Raw genomic sequence first — 26340 nt, 5'->3', positions numbered from 1 at the left:
ATATAGGTGAAAATCAAATATGTCTAAAAAGAATTGACATTACAAGGATTTGAACATAAAACATTGTTTTAGTATCATTTTAAACAACATGAAATTCTATCTCAATACATAATCAATCTTTTCTACATCTTTATAAATCTCGATCATGTTTTAAATTGTAGAGTTTAATTAAGCCATGCATTCTCAAGCCTAATGATCCAGTAAGACGACGTTGAGATGTAGGATTAAAGCATTATGATGTTTTCCTAAGGGTGAGTGTAATTTATTGTAAGTCTACGTAGCTAATACTGCGGAGCTTTAGAAGTTACAGTAGCCACTATTGTTGCGATCTTTACCCTAAAAGAGAAGAACATGCAATCTTCAAATGCACAATCAGTAGTAAAAGATTAAACGTAGTCTCAAGTTCCACAGTATAAACTTGAGTTTGAGTTACATTTTCTTGACTTGATTTTATATTTTTTCGCTTCATGTTATAATTGCTCAAATAAATTATTTGATGGACCAAAAAGAAATCCTTGCAGTTTCCCCCACAAGCATCCAAAGATTCCATTAAATGCATTTTCATCGTCTTCTACAACCCTCAATCTTCGAACTTGTTTAAATAAACCCCCCCATTATCCTTCTCCATTATTCCTCTCTATAAACTCAAATTTCATATCAATTCCTTCTTAAAATGGCTTCCAAATCTCTTTCTTTACCAACCATTCTGTTGCTCTCTCTTCTCCTTTGCTCTGCTCTGGCCACCCCATGCGACCAACCCAAAACCAAGCCAGCACCGTCCGTGCCGAAAAAGAAACCCGCCATCCCCAAAATAATCCGGCCACCGGCGGCATCTTCTCCGGCAGTACAATCGAGTTACTGTCCAAAAGACACCTTGAAGTTGGGCGTTTGTGCCGACATTCTTGGAATTGGGAGTACCGTAATTGGGAGCCCTGTTTCGAACAATTGCTGTGCTCTGCTTAGTGGGCTGACAGATGTTGAAGCTGCTGCTTGTCTTTGTACCGCCATTAAAGCCAATGTTCTTGGAATTAACTTGAATATCCCTGTTTCAATCAGTTTGCTCATCAGCTCTTGCCAAAAAACTCTTCCCGATGGCTACCAGTGTAAATGATCAAAGTTTGGTTTTTGTTTAATGGGGTTTCTTGTTTTGGTTGTTATTTAAGTTCTGTGTGGGTCAATAAGTGGGCAAGAAATTTTTTTGCCTTAATTCAGGTCAGCCTTTGTTTATCTGTCATCATTGCTAAATTACTCGCTAGCAACTAGCAAGTGTTATATATTATTTGTATGTGTGGTGAGGAGGAATAATATTATTAATTTCATCCTGTGATTTGTGTTATTTTCTTTCATTTGTCTTTGCTGGTAGTTTTGAAAGTTTATTTATTTTTTCTTCTTCTAAATCTGCTCACTAGTTTTTCACTCTGTTGTCTACATCTAAGACTAATACATCAGTTTGTGTATTTTTCAACTTCAAATGATGTCTCATTTATTATGTAAATGAGAAAACGATGCAGGGGAAAACTTGATTAAACCAAATTCATGACTAACAAAGGAAAATCCGTCCCTGAAGAAGACCTCTCTCACATAGTTTAAGTTTATTTTTTGTAATGAAGATGACTATAATTTTATAAGAATCTTCCACACTAATGAAGAAATTACTTTCTACTTACAAAGGATAAATCCAGACTCAATAGTTAAATTAAATTAAGATTGAAGTGAATAGTTAATACTCTGTAATTAATTAAAAAGAAAACACAAAGCCTATATCTAGGGAAGAAGCTCAACCAAGGAATTCTCCCAAAAAAGAATAAAAAAAGAACACAAACAACCAAGGGAAGGAATAATTGAAGGATCGCTCCAAATTTAGTAATTAAATTCAAATTAATTGAGTATATAGTACAATTTTAAAAAATTTGCAAATATAACAAAATTTGTCAAATTCTATCAATGATACAAGTCTATCACCACCGATAGACCATGTTGCAAATGTTGGTTTATCATTGATATACCATATGAAGTCTATCAGCGATAGTTTTGCTATATTTACAATTTTTTAAAAATGTTACTATATCCTTAATTATTATTGCTAAAATAGTCATTCATTGCAATTTTTTATAATTTTAAACAATGTTTTCTATCAACCGTTCTGCTTAAAATTTTTATTTGCTTTTGGTTTAAACTCTATCTTCGCAAGTAAAATAGAATCTAGAATTAATTAAACTAATTACACTTACATTTGACTTGATTTGTATAATTTTAAATTTTCTATTTCAAATCATGATGGTTGTGTTTTATAGAATTGTTGACTTGAGACACATCATTTTTATTAAGGGAGATTGACATGAAATGATAGAACACCTCAATCTAAATGACATAATAGATAAAAGAACAAGAAACATTGTTCGTGCAATTATCAAGAATGTATGCTTATGGTAATTGATACAATCATTCTAGTTTCTAGCTTGAATCTTTTACCCTGTAGTTATACTAAAAAGAAATAATACAAAATCGCAAATCTCTTCCACTTCCCTCCATATTTTCTTTTTATTATCATGAATTTACTCTCCTGCAAGCAATTCCTTACCCAAATTGTTAAGCTGGTAGAATTTTATTTGGGTGATGAAGTTCAAAATCTTTCCATTGCGGGTTTGGTAGGTTTTTGTTTTCATGTATTCATAATGGACAGGACACTATTTGGCCACAGAAATTCTCACATGGAGTGAACTCACGATATGACTAGACAATACCATCTTAGGTTTTCTTCCAAAATAATGTCATTCGTATCTGATTCTGTAATAATATTCGAATTGAACTACTTGTACAGTGTTCATCTGTGATAAACACAAAACATTATTGTAGAGAAATCATTTCACCCCATACATTAGATTGATCCTCCCCTTAGGTAATCTTCATTTGCATTATAAAAGGAGATTCTGATTTGGATTCTATCCATTAAAATTGGGAGGTTAAGGATTAGACGTTGAGAATATTAAAGATGAAGAAATTTTTGTATCTTTGTTGTAGACATGAATTACTTCTAAAATTGTTAATTGGTTTTCATATTAAAATATAAAATATACTAAGAAGGCTTCAGCCAGGGTGCCCATAACCTATAGATATCTGAGGAAGTCTCATAGAGGAATGGATGATAATGCTACTCTCTGACATTGTTACATCAATAAAAAAACCATTGCAGTGGCTTGCTTGCTTTCTTTCTTTCCGTAATGTAGGCTCCATAATGCAAATGGGGGAACCTGAATTGGTTGTAATTCTAGTAATATTTTCTTAAGATCTGCACTACCAAAACTCCAGCCAACATTTTCAGTGTATTGCAAGATGAAAACACACCAACTTCATTAGGAAATCCACCTTTTTTCTTTCACACTCGCTGTTTCTTCTATTCAATCGTGTTTTCCTTCAAGATAATATATGATAATTGTAGCATTTAGAACTTGAGAACACAGGATTAGTGAAGGATGACGATTTCAAATTCACTGTTTAGGATTGGGCAGCAGAAAATTTTAACTAGTCCCAGACAGAAGTTTCGGATACATGGCACATTTAACATTGGTGAGAGATGAACTAACCATTCCATAAAGTACTCTTGAGTTGTTGAAGGCTTTAGGGTTGGTGTTAGGTGTTCAAACCCAGAAAAAATGCAAGGACAGAACTATATTACAATAGGAAAAGTTACAGGATAAAAAAGTAAATCGAGATATTTACAACCTCTTTCTTGGGGTCTCTCTGAAGTCCTAATTTACTAACAAAAATGATGAACCCCCTCCTTCCATACTCTTCCATTTATGACCAAATTACCTCATCACATCCTCCCTTGCTAAATAGTAATATAACCTTATAATATCCAGAATTATGTTTGCATCAGTTTCATATGGTGGCTTCTATGGTTATCTATCAAACTTTTCTGGGAGCAGGAATTTGGCTAGAAAATTTGATACAAGTTATCTGCGAGGTAGTGACTTTAATATCTTGAATCAGATGAGGAAAATTGCAGTACAGCTCAAAATCTTGGGCACGCTAATTTTTCATGTTTACTTCTGGGTTGAAGTTAAATTGCATAAAAAGTCATTTATAACAGAAACCAACACTGAAGATCTAACTGTATACTACATGAATATGATGCTCAGTTCTGGGTTGAAGTACTAATAGAACTTGGTTGTGATAAACCTTGGGCCTGAGAAATGGGCTCGTCTATTGATCCTTTTTAAATTTCTTAACGTACATATGGAGTCTCCAGCTATGCAAGCTACCTGCTTTGGACCAATAAAGGATTTGGAACTAGATTTTGAAAATACCAAACTGAAAAGATAACTTTTCAGCAGGCTATTTTAGTGTAGAAGGAAAAAACTAGCCATCTGAGCCGTGAAGGAATTTCCACTATAAATCATTGATCAGTTGAATTTGAATCACATGGGTTAAAATTAAGAATATGAATTTCTGAACTCTTTCCAATTCAGAGCTAGCTGACATTGATAGGTGGTTATTGTATCTAGTTGTGTTAGCTGAAATGTAGGCTCAATCAAGATAGATACTTGTCATGAGGGTTTAATCAAGCACTCAAAAGAAAAGGCCAAGAAAGAAAGAGGTAGTTTGTTGAAGGAATAATCAAGTAAGAAAACGGATGATAATTGCTTCTAAATTACAACTTTAGACTCGGTTTGCAATATCAAATTCATTCCGTCTCAGCTTCAACTCAATCATCTTTTCGACTGTTTTTCGGTCTTCAAGATTCCATTTTCCTTCATCATGGATTCCTATTTCTGATTGCATTCTTTGGACTGGGGGGATGGGATGAGAAAAGGAAAGGGTGTGGATGGATGAGAATGAAGATGAGTGAATCCAAGGAAGTTGCAATCAGAAATCTTTACAGATCAAATGGTAGATTGAGGAACCCACTCCATTCTCTAAAGACGTCATGCTGTCAGAACAGAATGATTGGATCCCAGAAAGTTGATTGGGAGGTCATTTCACGAGATGCTCTTTTCTTCTAAGGAAATACGTCATCTCTAACTTGGATACTGACAATTAAATTTTCTTTTCTTTTTTATTTATTTTCTTTTCACAAATAAAACACACAAACAACCCCACTCTTTACCATCTCTCATAGGTAAATGATGACAATTCCACAGCCAAAAGAAGCTGTACAGTGGAAAAAAAAAATCATCATGCATAAAGCTTCATGTTGGCAGAGCCATTTTCAAACAAAATTATTGGTTCATTATCTTAGGCTTGTTCCCCCACTATGATTGTTACTGTTATATGCGATTAAAGTTAAACAATAATGATAAATTTGTCTTTACAACGAAACCCTGCACATTAGTGGTTTATCTTGAATGCCATGTTAAGTTCTTAAACCATGAGTTTGTTCAGGATCGTAATCTCAAACCCACGGTTTGTAATTTTTATTACCTTCTCCTTCCACTTTAATCAACCAAACCCTGTTTCCTACTATTTTCAAACTGGTTACATTCTAAGAAATTCTTTTAGCAAAGTAAGACTGATAAGGAAAGAGGAGCAGTAGTGGTAAAAGGTACAAAGCCGGAACAGAACGAAAAACTAAGAGAAAACACTGGAAAAGAAAGAAGACACAAATTGGATCCTATTCATGTACAACAAATGAGACATCATGGATTTTTTTTTCTTTTATGAATATCAGAATCTGAGAATAGTTTGTTCATTCAAGATTTTGTTAAAATAACAGCCTGGGGAAAGGACAGATAATTTACCATTAAAAAATAGTACAATGGACCCAACATTTTCATTCATCGCTGCTCAAACTTTGGATGCAGTAATCAAATCTCTCTCTCTCTCTCTGTCTCAGTCTCAACCTGTTTGCTCAAGCATCATCTTCTCACTATCAGCCTAAGCACAACCTAAGAGATATCACCCACCTACATCCATAATGGCAAAAATGGGTTTACTTTACATCAAAGTCTGCTACTGCTGTAAAAATGTGGTTATAATAATCTAGAGCAATGAGAGTTAAGCAACCATATGTTGCATCCACAATTGAATCATTGATGTCTTGTTTGATTAAATTGATATTAGACCTCAACGAGTTTACCATCAAATTATAGAAAAATAAAGCTTCGAAAATGTACCTTAGAAACAATCATCCAATTGACGTGGCTCAACAAGGATATAAAGTGGCTTTCCATCCAGCCTACGCTGTCCCTTAATTACAGGGAATTTCAAACAAAGCAAAGTTTAGTTAATTTAATTACATAATTAATAAAGGATAGAATTAAACTAAAAGAGACGAAATATTCTCTGACGATTACTACCTTAACTTCGCGCAATCCGACAACACAAGCACATTCAACCACTTCAGCACCCATCCGTTCTAACAACAGAAAAGGATAATTAAAAACAAAACCAAATTAATTTGAAACTAAACTAATTTATTAAGATATGATGGTCCCATTTGATTTTAATTCTTTATTTTCAAGATAACGAGGGAAACATAATTATGCATAATAATTGATTTTAATCAAGAAATCTAAAAAACAATGATGAATCCCATACTTTTGTTTTGTAGTCCAGAAAAGACCATGGACATAAAACAAGCAAAATTTTCCCACGGATTTTCTCTTTTAAGGTTTAGTGATAAGAAATGTCCCAAAATTAATTCATCGAACCTCAATTTTTATAAGGTAATGTTCTTGTGAAACAATTTCAAAACTAAAAAAACAGAGTACCGAAGAACCTGAACATACCCAGAAGCCTGATTGCTGCCGATAAGGTTCCACCAGTGGCCACCAAATCATCAATAACCAATGCACGTTCACCAGTTTTCACAGCATCTATTTGCATTTCTAAGCAATCAGTTCCATACTCCAAATCATAAGCTTCTGAAATTACTTCACCTGTAAACAGTCAAAAGAAAAAAATTGAATCAATTAACCATCCCCACATCCCAAATGCTTGAAAAATAAAAACTATTACCAGGAAGCTTTCTGGGTTTTCGTAAAGGAACGAACTTTGCTCCAATGGATAAAGCAATTGAAGGACCAAACATGAATCCTCTGGCTTCTACACCTGCATGTCAAAGCGTTAGCAAAATCAGATCACAGACTTGCTTAATGGGGAAAATATCAAAAACGTGTTTGATAGAAATGGTAATGGAGAGGGCCAAAATAAAAAGTTTAAAAGATAATCATAATTTCTTAGGTAAAGCATTGTGTGTTTTTTTAAAAGGGTAAGAGATGTGGACAGCAAAGTACAAGAAGAAAGTTTTACTTTCCTTCAATGAACCGTGTGAAAGAAGAGAGAGAAACACTAAATCAGTAAAAGAAAAAAAGAAGAAGAAATCAGTCCTCGACAAACCCCTATAGTTCTTTCCTTCCATTTAAGCTGACAAAAAAAAAAAAAAAAAAACAGAGGAGTTGAGAAACCCCAAGAAAGTTGCAAGAGGAAAAGAAAAAATCAGTACAACTTTTGATCACTGAAGAAATAAGAAAAAATCATCAGGCAATGCCGGTAAAGAGGAACAAAACTTTTCAGTTTGATTCCATCGTGTTAAAGAGAAAGAAAAGAGAGAGAAGAGGAGAAGAAAACCAGCAACAACAGAGATGTTCATTCCCCTGTAACGATCTACAAAAATGTCGACAGTATCCTTAAACGCCTTGTGATCAAGCAACAACGTAGTAATATCTTGAAACATTATCCCTGTCAACAAAAAACGAAAAGAAGATAAACTTGAAATTCAATTCAAAATGTGTACAGAAACAGAATCATGATTTAGTTAAAAACAAACCGGGCTTAGGGAAGTGAGGAACAACTCTAATGGCTTGAGAGATGCCTTGAAGCCTGGGGTCTCCCTTAAGACCATTTTCTGCAGCAAACATTTCTGTGGGGCTGTGAAAGAGGAATGAACTTCGAGAAAGAAGAAGAAGAAAAAGAAGAAGAAAGTGAAGAAGATGAGGTTTTAATGGAGGTTTTAGGGTGGAGAAAGTGTTTTATAAACAGAAATAAAAGTATATAGAAGAAGAAGAGAGGAAGGGGGAAGGAGAGGGCGTTTGGAAAAGATGGGTCTTATCTAAGATGTTGGAATAATGGAGTGTGTGTTTTTAATATATATTTGGGGGTTGTTTTGTTTTGTTTATCAACGTTGTCCCGACCATAATACCTTGCAACAGATAATTAAGGACCTTCATCCTTTCCCACGCCTTTACCATCGCACGTGTAAATCACCTCTTTAAATCAAACCCTTCATTCTCTTTTGACTTCCCCCCACCCCCCACCCCCCTACTTTTTTAATTTCAACATCTCTCTTTCTCTTTAACTACTTCCATTTTAATTCTTCTTCAACCGGATTACCTTTCAACTTTATTTTATATATTCATTTAAATCAGTTTTAGCTCTACCTAAACATTCAAATTTCTAACCTTTTACTCAATCATATAATCTCATCCCACTATTACAACCTTCCTCCTTTATATTATTTATCAATCACTCCATCTCGTTTTCAAAGTCACGTTGCCTCCTTAAAAGTTTTCATATAATCAAATAGTATCATTTTCATTCAAAAATTCAGCAAAGTCTAGCTAATTAACTAATAAAATGTTGCCAAGTAACGACATTACTTTTACTAATTTCCTTTATCCAACCATCTTTCATGTACCTTCGACCACAAAACATTGCAACGCTCCCTCTCATCTCCCGCCAAAATTTTAATCTTCACAACATCAATATTGAGTTTGAAAGAGACAAGTGGAAGAGGATGTCAAGAAGAACAAAACACCATAAACCAATACTCTCTTCTTAATACTAATTTGCTATCATATTGAATGTTAGATTCAATAGAGTTTATTGATTTTTCACATATTACAAATTAATTACATTATTTTATAAATTTGAACAAAAGTTTAAAAAGACTAAATTGAACATATTAAAACTGTAAAAACCAAAGGATAATCAAACTATAGATGTATTTTATAATATTAAATCTTAAAAATAAAAGGGCATAGGTATATGAATTGTAGTTGTTGTAGATCATGAAAAGAAGAAAAGAATCCAACCGCAGCAATAAAAAAAGGTTGAGCTCCAAAATTTTGAATATTTGATTCGGAATCAATGGTTCGGCTTTTCATACAAACCCACCCCGATTTTATAACATACAGATTTTAAACACATTTGTCTTAATAATTTAATTACCCTATTTGTGACACAACATTCCAACTTGTTTTCAAACCCTATAAAGATTCGTATAAATTCCCTTTTTTTATTTCTTCCCCTTTTTCTTTTATTATCATTCTAAAATGGACTTTCCCATCACATTAATTAACCTAAATATCAATGGGAGTTTATCCTCTTATGTTACACTATTCATTATCAACATTTTGTGATACATACCAATTTAACAATTAATCATTTCTAGTTTGATTTGGTCCTTATAAAGTAAACGTGTTGGATATGGATTGCAACATACTAATTTTTTCTTTTCTTTTTCATTTAAAGGCTTCAGATTTTATTTTCCTTTATTTACCTATTTCCTTTATTTTTATTTAAACTAGAGTGGATAAATGTATATACTAAAATCACATTAAAGAAATATAAAATACGACTTGAAGTTTTATTAGGCATAACTACTTTGATAGTGAACTATATTTTTTTTATGAATCTAAAATGCAGTGGAAAAATAATATCTAATAAAGTAAATGATATATTTTGTCTTCTATAACATCTAAGTATTAGAGTTGAAAATCCATCATTTTTTTTGTTGTCTCATTAACTATAAAAACAATTAAAAATAAGAAATTAAAACATATCAAAATGAATAAAATTAAATTATATAACCACCTATCAACCAAATAAGTAAAGATTTTTTTTTTTAGATTTAGAAACTATATATATATATTGTTGAGGTTAACAAATCTAAGTATGGATGGAAAGTTTTGGATTTTTAATAGATGTACAAATTAAGACTTTTATTTTCATCAACTATTATTAATTTAGCCAGAAAAAAAAAAAAAAAAAAAAAAAAAAAAAAAAAAAAGAGAAAGAGTGAGAGAGAGAGAGAAATGTTAATATTTATTCCACTGGAAAGAAGATTGGTGAAGATTTCGTCCCCTGGTACCCTTCAATCTTATAATGTTATTATAACTACAAGTACAAAGTTAAAGATCATATCTTTACATTCTTTTTATAAAAGTAGAAATATCTTTGAAGAGCCATAAGCTCACATCTGCCCATTTTGACCAAGTTGGCTTTTTAAAAAATTATATCCAATAATTATCCTTCTTTTTATGATAAAATAAATAATACTTCGTTTTTAGAGTACATCACGTCCTAGATCGAGATAAACTACAATTTGATACATATATTATGGTATATATCTTAATCTATTACATATGAATTTATTTATATTGTCAAAATTTAGAAAGTTGGGTAAATTTAAACAATTTAAAAAATATACATTAATTTAAATGAATTAATGAAATGATGACCTTTTATCTTATAGCACATATATGAACTATGCAAAACATTAATTTAATTATTTTAAAAGACAATTGTTAGACGTTGAATTAATACATAGTTTAACATACACGCTTACTAAAATATTACAAATTTAAATTTTATTACAAATTTAAATTTAAATACCAAATCACTGCTTTCACAAGGATGGGTTATGATATGGTTTCTTATTCTCAAAAATTGAATGATTGGATTGTAAAAGTTTGAAATTGAATGAAGCAAATAGGAAGTAACTCAAAAATGGGTACTAACTAAAGATTACGTTTATTATTGTTTTTACTTGGTTTGAAATATTGTTTACGCCAAGCCATTGGATGATTCAGTGCTCATTTATGTATGCATACAAACATCAAAATAAATAAATAAAAGCAATAAATAAAAGAGGTTTCGTGGTGGTAGAAATTAACTACCAAAGATTTGATGGCCTGCCAAAAAAATCTTTTAAAAGACTCAATAAATATTGATGTGATGTATCATCACGAACTGATTTTGACAATTAATTGCGAAATTTAATGCAAAATCCATATTCAATAAGAAAATATCAACACTCTCAACATTTCCCCTTCACAATAAAAACGTAATCACAAATGCAACAATTTTATTAAATAAAGTATACAGTAATAGTTTTTAAAAATTATAAATATAAAAGAAAAATCTCTCAAAATGTAACACATAACCCTAAACATTTTTTATTATATTTATACTTTTTAAATGTTTTTATATACTTTATTATTATTATTCTTAAAATTACTGTAACTTATTTTCTTAGCTAATAATTGAACCTAAGTTAATTTATTTGTTATTAATAATAGCTTAAGGTTAGATCACGAGTTATTATCAATTTTATATACAAAACCCTTACCAATCAAAATACAATAAGATGGTCAGTCAACAACGACTAACAAAAAAAAAAGTTAAATATTGAAAATGACGTATTTTGTCAAGCAACCCTATCTTATATATTTACAAAATAGGTGGAGAGATATACACAAAGTATATATCATACTATATGATTTTGATAAAATAAATATATATACTTTTTGACTATACAACCGGTTAAATAGTTTAAAATAAACATTAGAATAGTGGATAGAATCACCGCACAATCTACAAAAAGATCATTAAGTATTTGAGGATGACGATTAAGTATACGCAATGATAAAAGAAAGTAGTAGCAAACTTTACATACTATTTCTTTTTTTGCTGGTGATATTGATCTTCAATCATGCGCAGTCATAATTGACTTAACATATGACTACTACATATCACAAAAGATTTTCTCCAATATTCTCATACTTTTTTACTCAACCCAACATGGGTTCAATCAAAGTCAACCTTCTCATAGTGGTCATCTTATAAATAAAGTTGAGTGAAGTATAAACTAAAAACGACATTTTACCATGCAATTTTTAGAAAGCACACGAGTTTAGTTTAGTTGAAATAAAAACAATAAATAAAATCATATAATTAATTTTGTCACCTAACATAATAGTCCATTTTTAAATTGAAATAAAATGGGGAAGTGGTACGAAAATTGATTGTGTGATGGGGAATGGAGAAATAGCATGTGCAAATTATGATCCAATGAAGTTGGGATTATGGGAGAGATAATTAATAATTAAAAGAGAAAAATGTCAACTTTAGGATCTTATAAAATTAAATTATAATATATTTTTGGTTTGAAGAAAGAAAGAAAGAATAGAAGGAGTGTGAGGTCACGCTCGGGAACGGGGGAGTGAGGAGGAGGGAGGAGGGAGGAGGGGGAAATTGGATTGGGAAGTGGGAAAAAAGGACACAGCTTTTAAAACAGTTTGAGTGAATCTAAGCAGCAAAGGCTGAGGTTGAAGCAACGTTGTGAAACCCAGAAAAGTTTTTTTGTTTTATTTATTTATTTATTATCACTCCTTTAAAAAGAGAGAGAGATATATAAATTTTTTTAAGAATCCTATGTTTCCGAATCTACCATTACCACATAACCAAATCTTCCTTTTCTTACTCTCATCAGCACACATTTCTAAAACAATCACCTTCACAGTTTCTGTCTCATCTCTCCATAACTCTAAAACAATATCCTATGTTCTTCTACTCCATCTCAACATACCCTCGAGCTTAGTTGAAAAAGAAAAGTGAAGTGTGGATTGTAGAGATGGTTGAGTCAAGCCGGTTACCATCTACATTATGTTCTTTATATTTCCCCATATCGACACCATCTCAAATGTGGGCGAGCTTTAGGGTATTTTTCAAGCGATGGGTACATTTTATAAACAGAGCAAACACACTAATGCACAATGTACAAAACACTTCCTTTGGCTGACAAGTATGTGAAAGTATGTGTTCCACACCGCACTGATACAATTTTATTATGCTCGTGAAGCTTACATGAATATGAAGACCTCGTAGTGACCTAATGAGATCCAAGTATAATTTTCATGACTGATAAAAAAAAAAAAAAAAAAAAGTCCCATACTATTAGACTTGATTCAACTTCTTGCCTGACTAAAGAGGGATATTAATTAGTTGCTTTTCTAAAAAATATATTTCGAATGATGAATGGATAAGAAGGGTAGCTTTGTTATATATATATACTCATAATTATTATTTGAATTCTTTAAATGGAGGTAGGATGGATAAATTTTTAGACTACTAGTAACCTATAAATTTCCTCGTTAAGAGAGAAATTTCTCGTATCACATATTTTTTATACTTCTTTTGTTATTGTATATCAAGTTACCCTCACTTTAAGAGTTGGGTGGAGCTCACTGATATCTATGAATACAAATTTATGATATTTAAAAAAAAAAGAAAAAAGAGCATAGTATTACTAAAGCAGTGTGAACTAAAATGTAGTGAAATAAAATAACATTAACTTTTAGTCATTGTTGATTTTTTTTTTTTATTGGGGCCTAAAAGAAAAAGTAATATTTGCATGTGTGAGAAGAGAAGGCAGGATATAGAGTTCACGAGTTTCTTTAACCCTAAAGTTATTCTTTGATTCACTAAAAAGTTAAAATCCTCATATGAGTGAGTTTGCCTTTTAAAACACATCATTGGAAAGTCCACCATTATTCTTTCTTGTCCAATTAATTAATAGGGGCATTACTTCTTCCCTTTCCCCGACGACATTTTTTTTGTTTAGTTAGAAAAGAAAAGAACATTTATTATATAAAATGGAAATAAATTCTTCTTTAGATCACAGTTTGTTGAAATTATACTGATGATCGAGTTAGTAGAATAACAACAATACTCATTTGAAGTTTGTCGGTGCTTTGATATTGTTATGTTGGGTCCACTATTCCTTGGTTTGGTTTCTAAGGTTTTTACACTGCCATGGTTTCAAACTAGTTGATCCTACCTTATTTTAATGTTTAAGTTGATATAAGTAATGTCTAATTTGATTGAACAAACAAAAACAAAAGTCAAACATCTATTTGGAATATTACTTACTTACATTTTTTTATTGTAGAGAGGTGAAATGAGACAATTAATAGATTTAAAATTTGAACTTGAAACACAAAGGTTAATGGGATGATGTAATGGGATGTTAGTTTTTTGAAAAGATAGAAAGAGTTAAGGAGATGTGATGTAATTAAATTATAATAGAAGGAAGAAAGTGTTAAAAAGAGGAGGGGGTGGAATAAATAAAGAGGAGGGGGTGAAAGCATGAAAAAGAGTAATAAATGGGTTGGTTCCAAAAATGGGGATAGAATTGGGGGGGTTGACAGAGAATCAAGTGGCAGTAGATTTTCAGAGATTTGGGTGGGTGTGGTCCCCAATAAAAACAAAAACAAATAAGAAAGAAAGAGGGTGGTCCCTATCACAGCTAAGACGACGTGGCAGTGGCCGAATCTGATCACACCGTACACGTAGCATGATGGAAAACACCTAAGCCCCCCAACCTCCACCACTCTCATTTATTTCATTTCTCCCCTCTTTGTCTTCTTCTCCACTTCCCTTCCCTCCATTGACCTCACCAACCATTTCTTCCATTCTTCAATTCTTCAATTCTTCAATTCTCTTTTTTCTTTAATTAAATATTTAATCAAAGAAAAAGAAACCACCCCCCCCACTGTGGGCCCCTCATCCTCCGACTAGATACGCTTGACGTCATCTCTTACAATTTTTTCCAGACCCATAATGCCCAAATCACACTTTTTTTTTTCTCTTTCTTTTTATATAGTTTTATACTCACGCACGTGCTTCCCACGCCCCCTGCTTTTCTTTCTTATATATCAGTAACAATAATAATAATGATAATAACAACACCATTCATGATTTCATTCCCTTTTTTTACCAATCAACCTACTCAATATCTATCTACTCAACCTTACTCCTTTTTTCTTCTCTTTATTCCATCTAATTATGCTCTCTGCTTTCCTTTTTTTTTTCTTTTCCCTTCACCTCTTTTATTTCTACGTCCTTAATTCACTTATTCATAATATTTAACGTCAAATACAAGGGTTTTTTCAACTTTTAATAAATCTTAAATATATTTCAATACTAGCATTTTCACGGTCAATCTTTTAAATATACCTGCATATTCTGTTTATTTGCATTTAAAATATTATGATTATTTAATTAAATTTTAAATTTGCTAAAAATAGCTCTCCAACAAATTTTAAAATAAATAAATTGAATTATTACTTTAATATAATATTCAATAGAAAGTAAGTAAAATGTAATTTAAACTTTATGATGTTAATCTATTGAACATGGAAAATAAACAATTAAAGGGTTGAGTATCTAAATAGTAAGAACCCAAAACTTGATTTTCTTGTTTTCCAAAACTTCTCTACAATTAAAACGGTGTTTATAATTATGAGAATTAGACAAAAAATAAATTAAAAAAAACCAAACTTTTTAAAAGTTGACTTTTCTCCCTTGTCTTATGTTGTGTTAATGTGAATTCTCAAAAGCAGATCATTGTTATTTGTGCACACAAGTTAAGATATTGTTTTTCCTTTATCGTTTTCCAATCTCATTCCATTAATTAAATTTCAAAGCTTTGTGTTTCCCTTTTGCTACTCTTAAGAAAATAAAAACTGAGAAGTAGCAAGAGAACAAAAATCCAAGAGTTTAGATAAAAAAAAAAAAGAGTGTTAGCATTAGATCATCCACAGAAGGAAACTAAAAACAAAATACACCAAATTCAGAAGAGAGAGCAGAATCCTAATATAATGGGTGGGTGCTCCAAACTCTTCCCAATGTTTATTTTCTAAAAAGAAAAAAGAAAAAAGAAAAAAAGAAGAATAAGAAAGGATGGTAAATACTTTTCTTCATTTTATATTTTTGATGGAAAAAAAAAAAAGGTCCAATGTGAATAAATATATATTTATACTTTTACTGACAGGCCAAGCATCAAATCACTTTGACTATCTTTAACGTTAATAGACATTTTGACTTATAGGACAAAAACGTAAAGCTTTCTATATTAAATATGTAGTTTTGTCCATATTGTATACCTTCTTTTAAATTTCAATAACAACCTTTTTAAAACTTTTTCATTTTTGTCTTTTTCTATATTATAAATAATAAATCTTCTGTTTAAACTCTTACGTTTTCTTCCATATATATTATTGAAAAATACGCCCTGCATCATGCATCTTCTAAATCTCTAAATTATGTATCACTTATATTAGTTAAATTTAATTGTTTGATGTTACCAAATTAATTAACTCAATTTTCCTTCAAATCTAGCAATATAATTTTTAACGAGTGAAAATTGTTTCACCAACCAACCGTCCAAATCAAATCAAGCTATTATGAATTAAAAACATGAAAAATGAGTAGTTTGGTCATCTTTTACAAATGTGTCTAATTCATCATGCATTAAGGGAAGAGAAAAAAAAAAACAGGTTTAGAGTAGGGGTAACATGTGAGAGAGTTAAAGAAAGTATATAATTAGAAGTAGAACAGTAACAAATAAACATGTGTAATGATGAACAAATCCATGGTAGAATCCATGAATCAACAGAACTATGAATTTGAATTGTATTAGTGATAATAATAATAAAAGAGGAAGGAAGGGAGGGGAGATGGTAGGGAATGGGAAAAGTGGGGCCTAGAATGGAAATAAATGAGAAATAAGGGAGGGGAAAAGAAAAAGAAAAGAATGGTGTACAGAGAAAGAACTGTAGAAGGGCACGCGAGGAGTACTAAGACAGAAACATGATAACATGATCATTAAAGAGCTTTACATTACACACCTCCTTTCACATCTCTCAGATTACAAAATATATATCCTTACCTTTTTCAACCCTTCAGATCTCATTTACTCCTTTTTTCCTTATATCCTCACCCTTCATTTTGATCCATCACAGATCTTTGACCCTACCCCTTTTTGTTTCTCTTTTTCCCCAAGGTCAAACCCTAAACCAAAAATAACCCTTTCTTCTTCTTCTTCTTCTTCTTCTTCTTCTTCTTCTTCTTCCTTTTTTTACTCTTTTAACCTTTGGGAAGAAGTAAAGTAAAAGAAAGTAAAATTTGTATCCCTCTTCCACACGGGTGTTTCATTTCATCTTTTTTCTTTCCGCCTCTTTCATGTCAATCTCTTGCACGTGAAACCAATCATAATTTTCTTTTTTATTTTCATTCAACTTTCGACTTTTATTCATTTTAATGCAAGTTTTTTATTGCCACTTTCATTCATTGTGTTTTAAAATGTAACAATAAATTTGCATGCACAAGTTTTTATTATGTATAAAGGTGTGCAAATAAGGATCAAAATACTTTGGTTTTCAGAAGTAAGATAACCAAAATATTCTCTAAACTATAAAACTAAAAGAGACAAATTTCAAAATATATTATTACGTGAACAAAAGTGTACAGACAAATATAGTATCTAAATAATAAAAACATCACTTTTTCAAATTATTTTTTAATAAAATAAATTCCAAAAATAAAAATTGTGAACAAATTAATAATTAGTCATTCAGCTTTTAATTATTTTAATTCTTGCTTTTAAAACGTAACATGTTTGGTTTAATCCTATAACAAACATGATGGAAAGTTATGAGTTTTAAAATTAAAAGTCAAGAAAAAACATTTTAGGCCTTTTATTTGCTGATTTTTATTTAGTTTTTTCTATGTTGTAAATGACTTAATGTCCAACATTTAAAAATTTGGATAACTTAAGAAGTTATGAATACTAAATATTAAAGAATTTTAATTGACAAACAATTAGACAAAGTATGTTGGTGGTGATAATATAAAATTGTTACCATCACATGCCAATATTTGTATGGATAGATTATCATGGTATTTGTTTTTCACCGTTTGAGTAGTAAATTATCGTCCATCGGACTTAATTTTGCTTAGTTTTGTAAGTAAGTTAAGTAGTTTTAATTTTCCAAATTCTTTTGTTTTCTTTGAATTCCCTTCTCATTTTTTCAAACATTAAAAGGGAGTTTTTTCCCTTATTTTTTTTTCAACATGAAATAGAATATTTCTCTAAATGTTGACCCTATGAAACGACCTATCTAAAAGAGTAGTGGCGTAGGGAAAATGATTACTGTTATTAACCTACAAAAGATTATATTTTGTGGGTTCCACAAACATATGCTTGGTCAATTAACAAATTATGTACAAAAATATATGGTTAATTAAGGTTCAACACTATAATTAATTGTTAAGTTGTTTTAGAAAACACAATAATTAACAGCTTACATGTAAAAATTCAAATTCCTTACAAACATTATAACAAAACGTTTCAAGTACTCAAAAGCGACCCTTTCCACTTTCATCATCCACCATACAATGCATTAACGCAATAAAAAGTTAGGAACTTGATAAAATTTACTAAATTTGTGTAAAATGGCCAAGATCCAAATTAGAATAGATATGGTACTTTTTCCATTCAATGATATGTCGAATATATACCACACTAATTGATAAAATAGAACGTGGGACGATAACGAAAGAAACGAGAGGACGAGAAGATATATATATATATAGCTATTAAAAAAATATATATATATAAAATAAAATATGATGAGTGCTTATCTTTAGAGAGTCACATCTAAGCAAACCTAACTTGAACTAATTATTTATGTGCACTTTATAGCTTATGATCGACCACACTTAGATATTGTCTACTTGTTTGTGTGTGTTGTTTTTTTTTTTTTCATTTATATACAATTGTTTAGAGAATAAAATAGAAATAAATCTTGGTAGAGATTTTCCACTATATAATAATGAGTTGTTTGATTGAAATTTGAAAGCTTTAGAGGAAAAAGGTCAGTAGAGTTGGCCCATTGAAGGGACCTTTTATGTGGAAATGCCTTTTTTTCTCTTAATTTTTTCTTTTAAAGACGAAGATGGATATTTCTTGTTGATAGCTGTTGCCCATCTCCTTTTCTTTCTTTCTTTCTTTATTATTATTATTTGCTTCGTCTATTATTTAAACAAAAAGTCTTTCATCTTTTTAGACGAGTGCTTAAAATGGGATGGGCTGTATAAGCTTTATTGGTTTCTTAAAGCCCAAATACTCCCATTGATAGTACTGCTACGTGGGCTTGGATTATCAGCCCAATTTCAGTACGGCTCTTCCTGATATTTTTGTATGATTGTACTTCCCATATTTCATAAAATTGTATAAATTTCAAATTATTTTGTTAATAGCTATTAAGGACTAATTAAACTTTTCCATTGTTAGTTAAACATTTTAGAAATATTTAATTGTTTTTTTCTTTGCAATAAGTTTTGAATTTGTTTTGTTATTTATTAATTTCCGTTAATATTGTTTTAACTATTAATTTAATGTTTCCTAATTTTGTAAGATTTCGTCTATTTATATTCTTAACTGTAATTCAATCACCTCTCCATTGAGATTTCGAGTTGAAAATTGGATTTATAGATAAGAGAGAACATTTAATGGTATAGTTCAAATACATACTATGAATACTATCTTTTTCATTCAATTTTTCTATTCCTTTTAAATATAAGTGATTAACATGCCTCCATTTTTGTGCATTGGATTGTAATTATACACCTAGAAAACAGTATTTTAACAATAATTGAAGTTTGTAACCCAGTTTGGGTTGACTTCCTCTGATTAGTAACTTATATTTTTTAAGTGTAGAATGTTAGATTTAAACCAACGATGTAATGAAATGTAAGACTTACACCAACCTTGGTTAATTAATTAGTAACAAAGTTGGTATGTTTCACTACTGAGCAGCTAGTTTTCGTAACTTCTCGAATACAATTGCTAAGAAACAATAAAGCTTTCTAAGCTTTACAAGTGGATGTTAAATAGATCAATTTCAATAATGGTAAAATAATTGTTACTATTGATGTATGTATATTTATCAATAAATTCCATTTTCTCATCTTTCCCTCTTTCTCAGATATAACAAAATAAATATGCTCAACTCACCATTGTCTAGTGATTAACATTGTAACTCAAAATATTTTTCAGTGATTAAGATTGTATGTTGGGAGACAAACTAGTTCCCACTAAATTTCCAATCCCATGCTCTAATAAACCTAAGCAACCTTTGCATCTAAAGTCATCTAATCATTTTAATCGGTATAAGCTTAACCATGAATGAATAAAAATATAAATTTGTCTTTTAAAAAATCTAGTTAATCCTATTTACGTTGTCATTATTTGATTAAATGTCAAAAATAAACTAATGATAGCACAAATTTGATTGGTAATTTGGTCTTCAATTTTATTAAATTTTATCAAATTTTCAAACCTCTTTTGATTTTGAAAGAATTGGAATGAAAAGTTTTAACACATTAGAATTACTAAATAAATAAATAAAAAAAACGATGTTTAATTGTTTTATACATTGAATTTGTTGGTTCATTATGATTACAAGGCAAAAATATATAAGTAGAAATGAAATCAGATCGAAACCCATATAATGATCGATCGATGGTAAAAGCCCATTAGAACCCTAAGAACAGAACAGAACAGGAATGGATTTAAACAGGAAGAACCTTTTTGACGATGTCATCACTAAGAGCAGCAATTTGAGCATCAAGTGATTTAATGGTTTCCGCTTTCTGATTCTCCAAATTCGCCAATGCTTCCTGCAACTCCACATCAATTCTCTTTCTCCCCTCCGCCAGTTTCTCCTCCACCTCCGCTTGAGTTTCCTTCTTCATCTTAGTAAGCGCCGCCGAAATCTCCGCTCTAGCAGCTCTCATGACAGCGGCAGCTTGATCGTCCAGCTGCTTGACCTCCTCGGAAGTGTCTTTAACGCTATTCAGCTTCTCTTTAATGGCGGTGTCTCTTTCGTCCATGAATTTCCCGAGTGGGGAGAAGTAGAGTTTGTCGAGACCGACCATGAGGAGGAGGAATTGAGCCATCATGATAGGGAGAGTGAGGTTGAAGTCGAAGAGAGCGGCCTTTTCGATCTCTTCAGCGAGGGAAGGGGGAGCGAAGGAGAGAGATGTAGCGGCGAAGAGGGAGAGGGATTTGAGAGTGGAGGTGGAGAGGGAGATGGATTGGGGCTTTTTGAGGAATTGTGGGATTAGGGTTAGGGTTTTGGGGATGGAGAATTTGGGGGTTTTGTTGGAGATGGAAAGGGGAGGAGAGGGGGGTTTGGAAGAGGCCATGATAACGTTCGCCATGGCTGAGTAGAAATGAAGGTTACAGAGGTCTGAGAGAGATAACAATGGCGGATTGAGAAAAGAAATGGGGTGGAGATTGGAAAGGGAATTGGGAATGGGAATGGGGGATTTTTTTCTATCTACATTGTACAATCTTCATTCTTCGCCACACAATTTGATAAGGCTAAGCTTGCTTTGCTTCGCTTCGCCACCACCTAGTAGAACAGATTGGGATTTCTTCACACGTGCCATTTGCCATGCTCGTGAATGAAATGGGCCGAACTCTTCTTCATTGTATGGGCTTAGCCCAATTCATTTGTATATAATTGAATCCATCTTAGTTACTCACCTTTCAATTCCGACAGTTTGGCCGAGTGGTCTAAGGCGCCAGATTTAGGCTCTGGTCCGAAAGGGCGTGGGTTCAAATCCCACAGCTGTCAAATGAATTTTCAGGTTTTATTTTATCTTTCCTAATAAAACAAAAATGTAAATAAACAACACATGCTGAATAGATGGATTGAAAATTTATTATGTTGAAAGAGAAAGAACTTAGTATGAAAACAAATAAAAAGGGGCACTAAATCTTAAACACAACACTTCTTCTAAGGTACAAATTTCTGTTTCTTGTTTTATATTATTGAAGGCAAATCCTGTGAGAAGCCCTACACTATTCCTCTATTAATTGATTGTCCCTCTCTTTTCTCTTCATATTTTGCTTCCACATTCCCCCATTTATTCTATTTTTACTTTTTTTTTCTTTCTACTTTAATTTGTTTTTCAATTCTCTCAACAATATGTAGCAAGTGGGATAAATGAGTCAGTTAATTGATCTAAATTGTTCTCATTCTATGTATATGTTTGACACCATGATTGCATGGTATTGTTCATCACAAGTTGGAGTTAATAGTACTGTTGCCATTTAATCTTTTATTTCGTTTCCTTTTTTTCCTCCTTTTTTCAAGTTCTAAATTTGGCTAACATCCAAATTCTCTATCGATCAACATCCATAACTAATATACTTTATCATTCTCTAACTACTTCTTTAGAAGTGTTTTGAGATAAGAGTTGTTGTTTGAGATAATGATCCTATTAAACCAAGTTTTTAATGCTGATTTTATTTATTTTTGTCTTCTAGTCCTATGGGTGTTTCCTTTCTATGCTTATTGTTTCCTTGGCTTAGAAAAGGAAGGACAAAACAATAGAAAACTATTTATGAAGAAACATTCTATTTCTTAAATGTGTCAAGTTAACATTTAAGAAGATATTACATTATTCCAATATAGAAAAGCAGTCAAATAAGTATTTCCTATTAACTAAATTAAAAATGGTAAGTAATAGCGGTAAAAAAAACTAGTTTGAATATAGTTTAACTAGTTAAGAGTATATGGTATAGAGATAATTTTGAAACAATAAAAAAGTAAAAATGAGATAATTAAATTATGAAGGTAGAAAACATGCCTAGAAGAGGGATCTATGGAGGGAAGAACGAGTGGGGCAATTATCCCACCTAGCTAAATTGTCTGTTTTTGTACTTTGAAAGACTTCTTAAACTTAATTGTGTATATATGTTTGGTCCAATATTTTCAAACGAAAGAAATCACAAGTTTAATTTAGCAACTGTAGGTCATGAGAATTATACAAAACTAGGTTGACTTTATGATGAAAGTTTACCTAAATACATTATTTGGATTTGGATTTGGATTGATTCAAAAGTGATCTCTTATTTCAAATTAAGAAAAGATGTACGGTGGAAAAGAAGTAAATGTGAGATGAGTTTGGTTGGCCAAAATTTGGGCAAAACATAATTGGTGTTAAATATTGGATCCCACTTGCGAGGAAGGAAAAGACGTGATGTAATTAAAAAGCAGTAAGGAGGAGGGTAATGTTTTGAATGGGCCAAGGCCCAAGGGTGATGAAGGTAGGCCCAAATGTCAATAATAGAGCGGCAAGGGAAGGCTACAGAAGAGAAGAGAAGACAGTGATTTGATCTGTTATTGGTTCGGGAAAGCAAAGCCTGTGTGTGTGTGTGTGGGCTCCCTTACTCCCTTAAGTTTGAAAGTCTAAACCTACCAACCAACCAAAAAAAGCCAATTACCCCCCAAACCCTTCTATTTCTCCCTTTTATGATTTCCCATTGGTGCTCACGTGGACTTCACAAGCATGGGTCTCTTTTCATTTTCATTTTCAATAATTAAATTATCCCCTTTCTTTCTGCCACGTGACATACCCCTTCCCCTTGTCCATTCCTTTTAGTTTTTTAACCCTACCTCCCATATGCACAATTCCACATTCAACTTCCCAACACCACAAATCAAACACTTACTCATCCTATTCCTCACTTGTTTGTTTAGAATAAATGGAAAAACTAATAAACTAGAAATTTAATACTTCCTATGAATATAAACAAACTTTGAGCTTATTATCTTATAGCATTTTAGATTAATATTTCCACAGAACTGTTCCCCTTTTAAGGTAGAGTAGTAAGAAAGTAGGAATGAATTTAAGACAACCCATTGTCTGCAATTTACTTGTTTTTGTTGAATACTACAAGGTAGAGGACAGGAAAAGGGATTATTAATACCAAAAGAGTGGTATGAGATAAAAGAGAGACAAAGGAGGTCCAACCCACACGCCCCCTCTATCTCTATCCTCATCCACTCTCATTTTCCCATCCCTTTTCCCACACTCAAACTATTCTCTTTCTCTTTTCTATAAATGCCCATATTTCTTTTCCTATATATATACCCACTCTCTCCATTCTCCCTCTTTATTCCCTTCAAAACCTTCTCTCTTTTCTCTTTTAAAATCCCTATCCAAAATGGAGCTACAACTTGGCCTTTCTCTTCCCCTTCACAGCCACCCCAATATTCATTGCAAGCCAGCTGGTGGCCGTTTTGGAGATCATTCATTCATTCTTGAAAATGAGCTTCCTCAAACTTTGCCTTTGCTTTCTTGGAATGATAAGCCCAAGGATGAAGATGACCCACACCACCCTAGAGGAACACATTTTTGCAACATTCAAAAGTGAGTCCAAACTTATGTATATAAAAAGATTTAACCATCTTCTCTTAATCTCTATTTAATAATTTACGTGTCACTTAGTTATGCTTGTATTGACAGGCTCACTTGTTACATTGTTGGAACTTAACTAATTCCATGTTGATCTAATAATGATTTTAATTATGTCACAATTTCGTATAGGAAAGATGAAGAGAAGAAGCAAGCAGTAGGATGGCCACCCATTGAGTCATGGAGGAAGAAGGCCTTCGATTGGCACACTCAACCTCCGCAAACCATAGAGAATCGTCGTCCTGCAGTAGCAGATCAAAGTAACCAAAATGGTGGACGAAATTCATTGTTCGTGAAAGTGAAAATGGAAGGGGTAGCAATAGCAAGGAAACTCGATTTAAAGCTCTACCACTCTCATCACTCTCTCAAAACTGCTCTCCTCACCATGTTCACCACAAGTAATTCTGAATTTCCTTACACATTTAGTGCTACTAATTAAATATATAGCAAAAATATATGAACTAGACTCCCTATGAACACACACCATGACAATTTTGTTATATCTATAAGTTCTTTCACACATATCATTGAGTTATAATGTCCGCTGATGTAACATAACAGATAAGGGAATGGATAACAGCGATTGGGATTTTACGCTGATCTATGAAGACGAAGATGGTGATTGGATGCTTGCAGAAGATCTTCCATGGAAGTTAGTTCTCAACTTTCTTTTTCTTTTTCTTTTTTCCCAGCTTCATGATGTTTTATTTATAATGTATTAAATTTTTTTGGCAGTTCCTTCGTCGAGTCTGCACAGCGCCTCAAGATTCTGGTTGGCAACAGAAACAAAGAATGAAGTCCGCATATATTATTATTATTTCCGAATCTTAATATTCCACATGTATGTAATCATATATATTATATTCTAAAATGGCATAATGTGTTTGCTACTTCTATATTACAAGCAATTATTAATATTTTCCATTGCTGCTAAAGTGTGGACCTACGTGGTCGAAATTTTTCTATTAAAAAAAATTATTTGGCACAATAATTTCTTTCTTTTTTCTTTTTTCTTTTTTCCTACAAGTTGATCTGTGAATTACGGATAAATTATTCTTTTAATTCAAACTTAATTAATCATTCAAATCAAATGTTGTTGGTGAATCTTAATTAATAGTTTTGAAAATCGAACTCTCTTATGTGTCACTAAATTTGGAAGTATCAAATAATGGATAACCTATTTCAGAAAATCAAATCTTTTGAGATCGCTAGAAACTTCTTAATACTATTTATTACACTCGTTGAAAGTATATGGGTCTATTTTACAAAAAGTTGGAAGCTCTTATTCCAAATTGTAATTTAAAGTAGTACTTTAATCACCATACGTTTATCATAATTGTTATACTTGCAAAATGTTTATTTGGGTTTCTATGATTATTTTTGCCAATGTACTTTTTTTAAAAAAAAACCCATAAGATCTATCTATTTTTTAAAATTTTATTTGTGAGAGACTAAAATAGAAAAATAAAATAAAATAGGACTGTGATTATTGAATAAATAAATGAACAGGTGGAAATGGTATTTAAACATACTGTAGTAGTAGTGGGGTGACCGTTGACTGGAAATTTCGGGGCCCAGGCCCATTTGGAATGTTAGAGAAAGAGAGGATTAGTAGGGCCGAGCTGAAACCAGCCCATAACCTAAAATTGCCTCTTGTATTGAGAACGACATTTAAGCGTTGTTGACCGTTTTTTTACGAACGAGAGTCTATCATTGCTATATTTATAATTTTTATAATGTTATATACTTTGATTATTATTTCTAAAGTTGTTATACCTATTATAATGTAATTAAGTTGTTACCTATTATAATTACTTTATAATATAATAACAACAATAAATACAAATGTCCACCATTTTAGTTAAATGTGACTGAATATGAGGAAATTTTGAGTATTTTTGTAGTTTGTAAATGGAAATGGAAAATAAAAGTTTTTATTTAAGGTGTGTGTTTATGAAAATTGTTTTGTGTTGTTTACAGTGGGACCATGAGGGAGATGGGTGGAATGGAGAGATAGAAATTGGGTATAGGATGGAGAGATTTGTAGTTTGAGGGTTTAATATTATTTGGTAAAAACAAAAAATAGTTCAATAAAAAAAGAAAGAGTTGTAGAGGACACGTGGCAAACATGCAGAAGAGTTGGATCGGACGGATAAGAATAGGTCAGGCTTAAGTGCAGCAGAGAGGAATCATTGATTTAAAAAATGGGTGTGCAGTAAA

The 26340-nt window shown here is 31.7% G+C and overlaps 4 protein-coding genes and 1 non-coding gene across 5 annotated transcripts; 3 read left to right on the top strand and 2 right to left on the bottom strand.

Moving 5' to 3' along the window:
* The first annotated feature begins 449 nt into the window (after nucleotides 1–449).
* Nucleotides 450–1336, top strand: LOC101215666 (pEARLI1-like lipid transfer protein 1). Its single transcript, XM_004138673.2, has one exon. It carries the CDS (start codon nucleotides 674–676, stop codon nucleotides 1109–1111), a length of 438 nt encoding a protein of 145 aa, XP_004138721.1. The 5' UTR covers nucleotides 450–673; the 3' UTR covers nucleotides 1112–1336.
* Nucleotides 1337–5589: 4253 nt separating this feature from the next.
* LOC101215432 (adenine phosphoribosyltransferase 5) lies at nucleotides 5590–8083 on the bottom strand. The gene is made up of 7 exons (XM_004138672.3): nucleotides 7772–8083; nucleotides 7573–7683; nucleotides 6961–7053; nucleotides 6732–6881; nucleotides 6300–6358; nucleotides 6117–6189; nucleotides 5590–5906 (listed from the first exon to the last, which is right to left on the bottom strand). Exons 1-6 carry the CDS (start codon nucleotides 7860–7862, stop codon nucleotides 6118–6120), a joined length of 576 nt encoding a protein of 191 aa, XP_004138720.1. The 5' UTR covers nucleotides 7863–8083; the 3' UTR covers nucleotides 5590–5906; nucleotide 6117.
* A 12160-nt stretch (nucleotides 8084–20243) lies between these two features.
* LOC101215909 (ATP synthase subunit b', chloroplastic) lies at nucleotides 20244–21247 on the bottom strand. Its single transcript, XM_004138674.3, has one exon. It carries the CDS (start codon nucleotides 21070–21072, stop codon nucleotides 20422–20424), a length of 651 nt encoding a protein of 216 aa, XP_004138722.1. The 5' UTR covers nucleotides 21073–21247; the 3' UTR covers nucleotides 20244–20421.
* Nucleotides 21248–21411: 164 nt separating this feature from the next.
* TRNAL-UAG lies at nucleotides 21412–21491 on the top strand. The gene has a single exon. It is a non-coding gene; the product is annotated as a tRNA-Leu (tRNA).
* A 2285-nt stretch (nucleotides 21492–23776) lies between these two features.
* Nucleotides 23777–25111, top strand: LOC101206679 (auxin-responsive protein IAA29). The gene is made up of 4 exons (XM_004138803.3): nucleotides 23777–24075; nucleotides 24253–24518; nucleotides 24682–24772; nucleotides 24856–25111. The coding sequence occupies exons 1-4, from the start codon at nucleotides 23870–23872 to the stop codon at nucleotides 24914–24916; spliced, it is 624 nt and encodes a 207-aa protein (XP_004138851.1). The 5' UTR covers nucleotides 23777–23869; the 3' UTR covers nucleotides 24917–25111.
* Nucleotides 25112–26340: the final 1229 nt, after the last annotated feature.

This window comes from Cucumis sativus, chromosome 2 (genome assembly GCF_000004075.3).
Source record: "Cucumis sativus cultivar 9930 chromosome 2, Cucumber_9930_V3, whole genome shotgun sequence".
NCBI lineage: Eukaryota > Viridiplantae > Streptophyta > Magnoliopsida > Cucurbitales > Cucurbitaceae > Cucumis > Cucumis sativus.
The sequence above is the reverse complement of the archived record's forward strand: the minus strand, read 5'-3'. Positions and strand labels throughout refer to the sequence as shown.